The sequence below is a fragment of the Emericellopsis cladophorae genome, assembly GCF_022114955.1.
Source record: "Emericellopsis cladophorae strain MUM 19.33 chromosome Unknown NODE_20_length_315653_cov_120_781897, whole genome shotgun sequence".
NCBI lineage: Eukaryota > Fungi > Ascomycota > Sordariomycetes > Hypocreales > Bionectriaceae > Emericellopsis > Emericellopsis cladophorae.
In genome coordinates this window covers 314,519-315,653 of record NW_026250945.1, presented here as the reverse complement: position 1 = coordinate 315,653, position 1,135 = coordinate 314,519, and the positions used below count along the sequence as shown (strand labels likewise).

At 59.6% G+C, this 1,135-nt stretch overlaps 1 protein-coding gene across 1 annotated transcript; it reads right to left on the bottom strand.

The window, feature by feature from the left end:
* On the bottom strand, positions 1 to 757 carry J7T54_005329 (uncharacterized protein; the record flags this gene model as incomplete). Its single annotated transcript, XM_051506277.1, has 1 exon — positions 1 to 757. A coding segment is annotated over one exon (757 nt), but the record flags the coding sequence as incomplete, so codon positions are not given.
* Positions 758 to 1,135: the final 378 nt, after the last annotated feature.

Sequence of the window (1,135 nt, the reverse complement as noted above, 5' to 3'; positions counted from 1 at the left end):
TCTCAGTGGGAGTGTGCTCCTCCGAGGTAGGCGTCTCAGTGGGAGTGTGCTCCTCCGAGGTAGGCGTCTCAGTGGGAGTGTGCTCCTCCGAGGTAGGCGTCTCAGTGGGACTGTGCTCCTCCGTGTTGGTGCAGTCATACTCGGTGCAAGGCAAGGTCACAGTGGTGAAAGAGGTCTGTGTGCACTCTTCGCAGTCCTCCTCCTCGGTGGTGGTAGGCTGGGGCTCCGGGGTAGTAGTGTGCTGCTCCTCGGTGGTGGTGGTGTGAGGAGTGCTGGTCTCTGGCTCCTCGGTAGGGGTCTGCTCCTCGGTGGTGGTGCATGGAGTGCTGGTCTCGGGCTCCTCGGTAGGTGTCTGCTCCTCGGTGGTAGTGCATGGAGTGCTGGTCTCGGGCTCCTCGGTAGGTGTCTCCTCCTCGGTGGTGGTGCAAGGCTCGCTTGTTGAGCCATGCTCCTCCTCTGTGGTGGTGGTGGTTGTGCAGGGCTCCTCCGTGGGGGAAGGCTCGTGGGTGGCCGTGTAGGTGATGCAGGAGCAGACGGACGAGACCTTGTGGACATCGTGGTGGCAGTTGACGTACTGTGTGGGAATGGCCTCGGGGGCGGTAGTGGTGCCGGCGAGGAATTCGAAGCAGAAGTCGACGCCCATGTCTGCAATGTCTTCGCGGACCATGTTGCGGTAGCAGTTGTTCTGGCTGCAGTCTGGCCACTCGGTGGCGGAGGCCAGGCCAGCGGCCATGGCGACGAGAGCGAAGGACTTCATGGTGGATGAAACGACAGGCGCCAAAGGGGTCTGCAGAAACGAAACGAAACAGCGACAGATATTCAAAGGGGTTCAGGAGAATGTGATCCAAGAAAGACCGAACCCTTTATGAAGCGAGTGTTGGTGCGGTATCTGGGTACCCAAGCGAATGTATGAGGGACAAGAGAGAAGGAGATGCACACACAAGTCGGACAGCAATGAGCCTGGACCAACAAGAGGAGTAAGAGGCCGCAGGAATAGTCTACTGATGCAGGATGGCTCGTCTTTCTTATAATGGCACTGGTCGACCGTCGTGGTGCTTGCAGCCAAGCGCTGTCCAGCCTCGGGCTTCCCCATCGAGCATCGATCCCTCGTCCAAGGTGTGGCCGGGTCGTACGT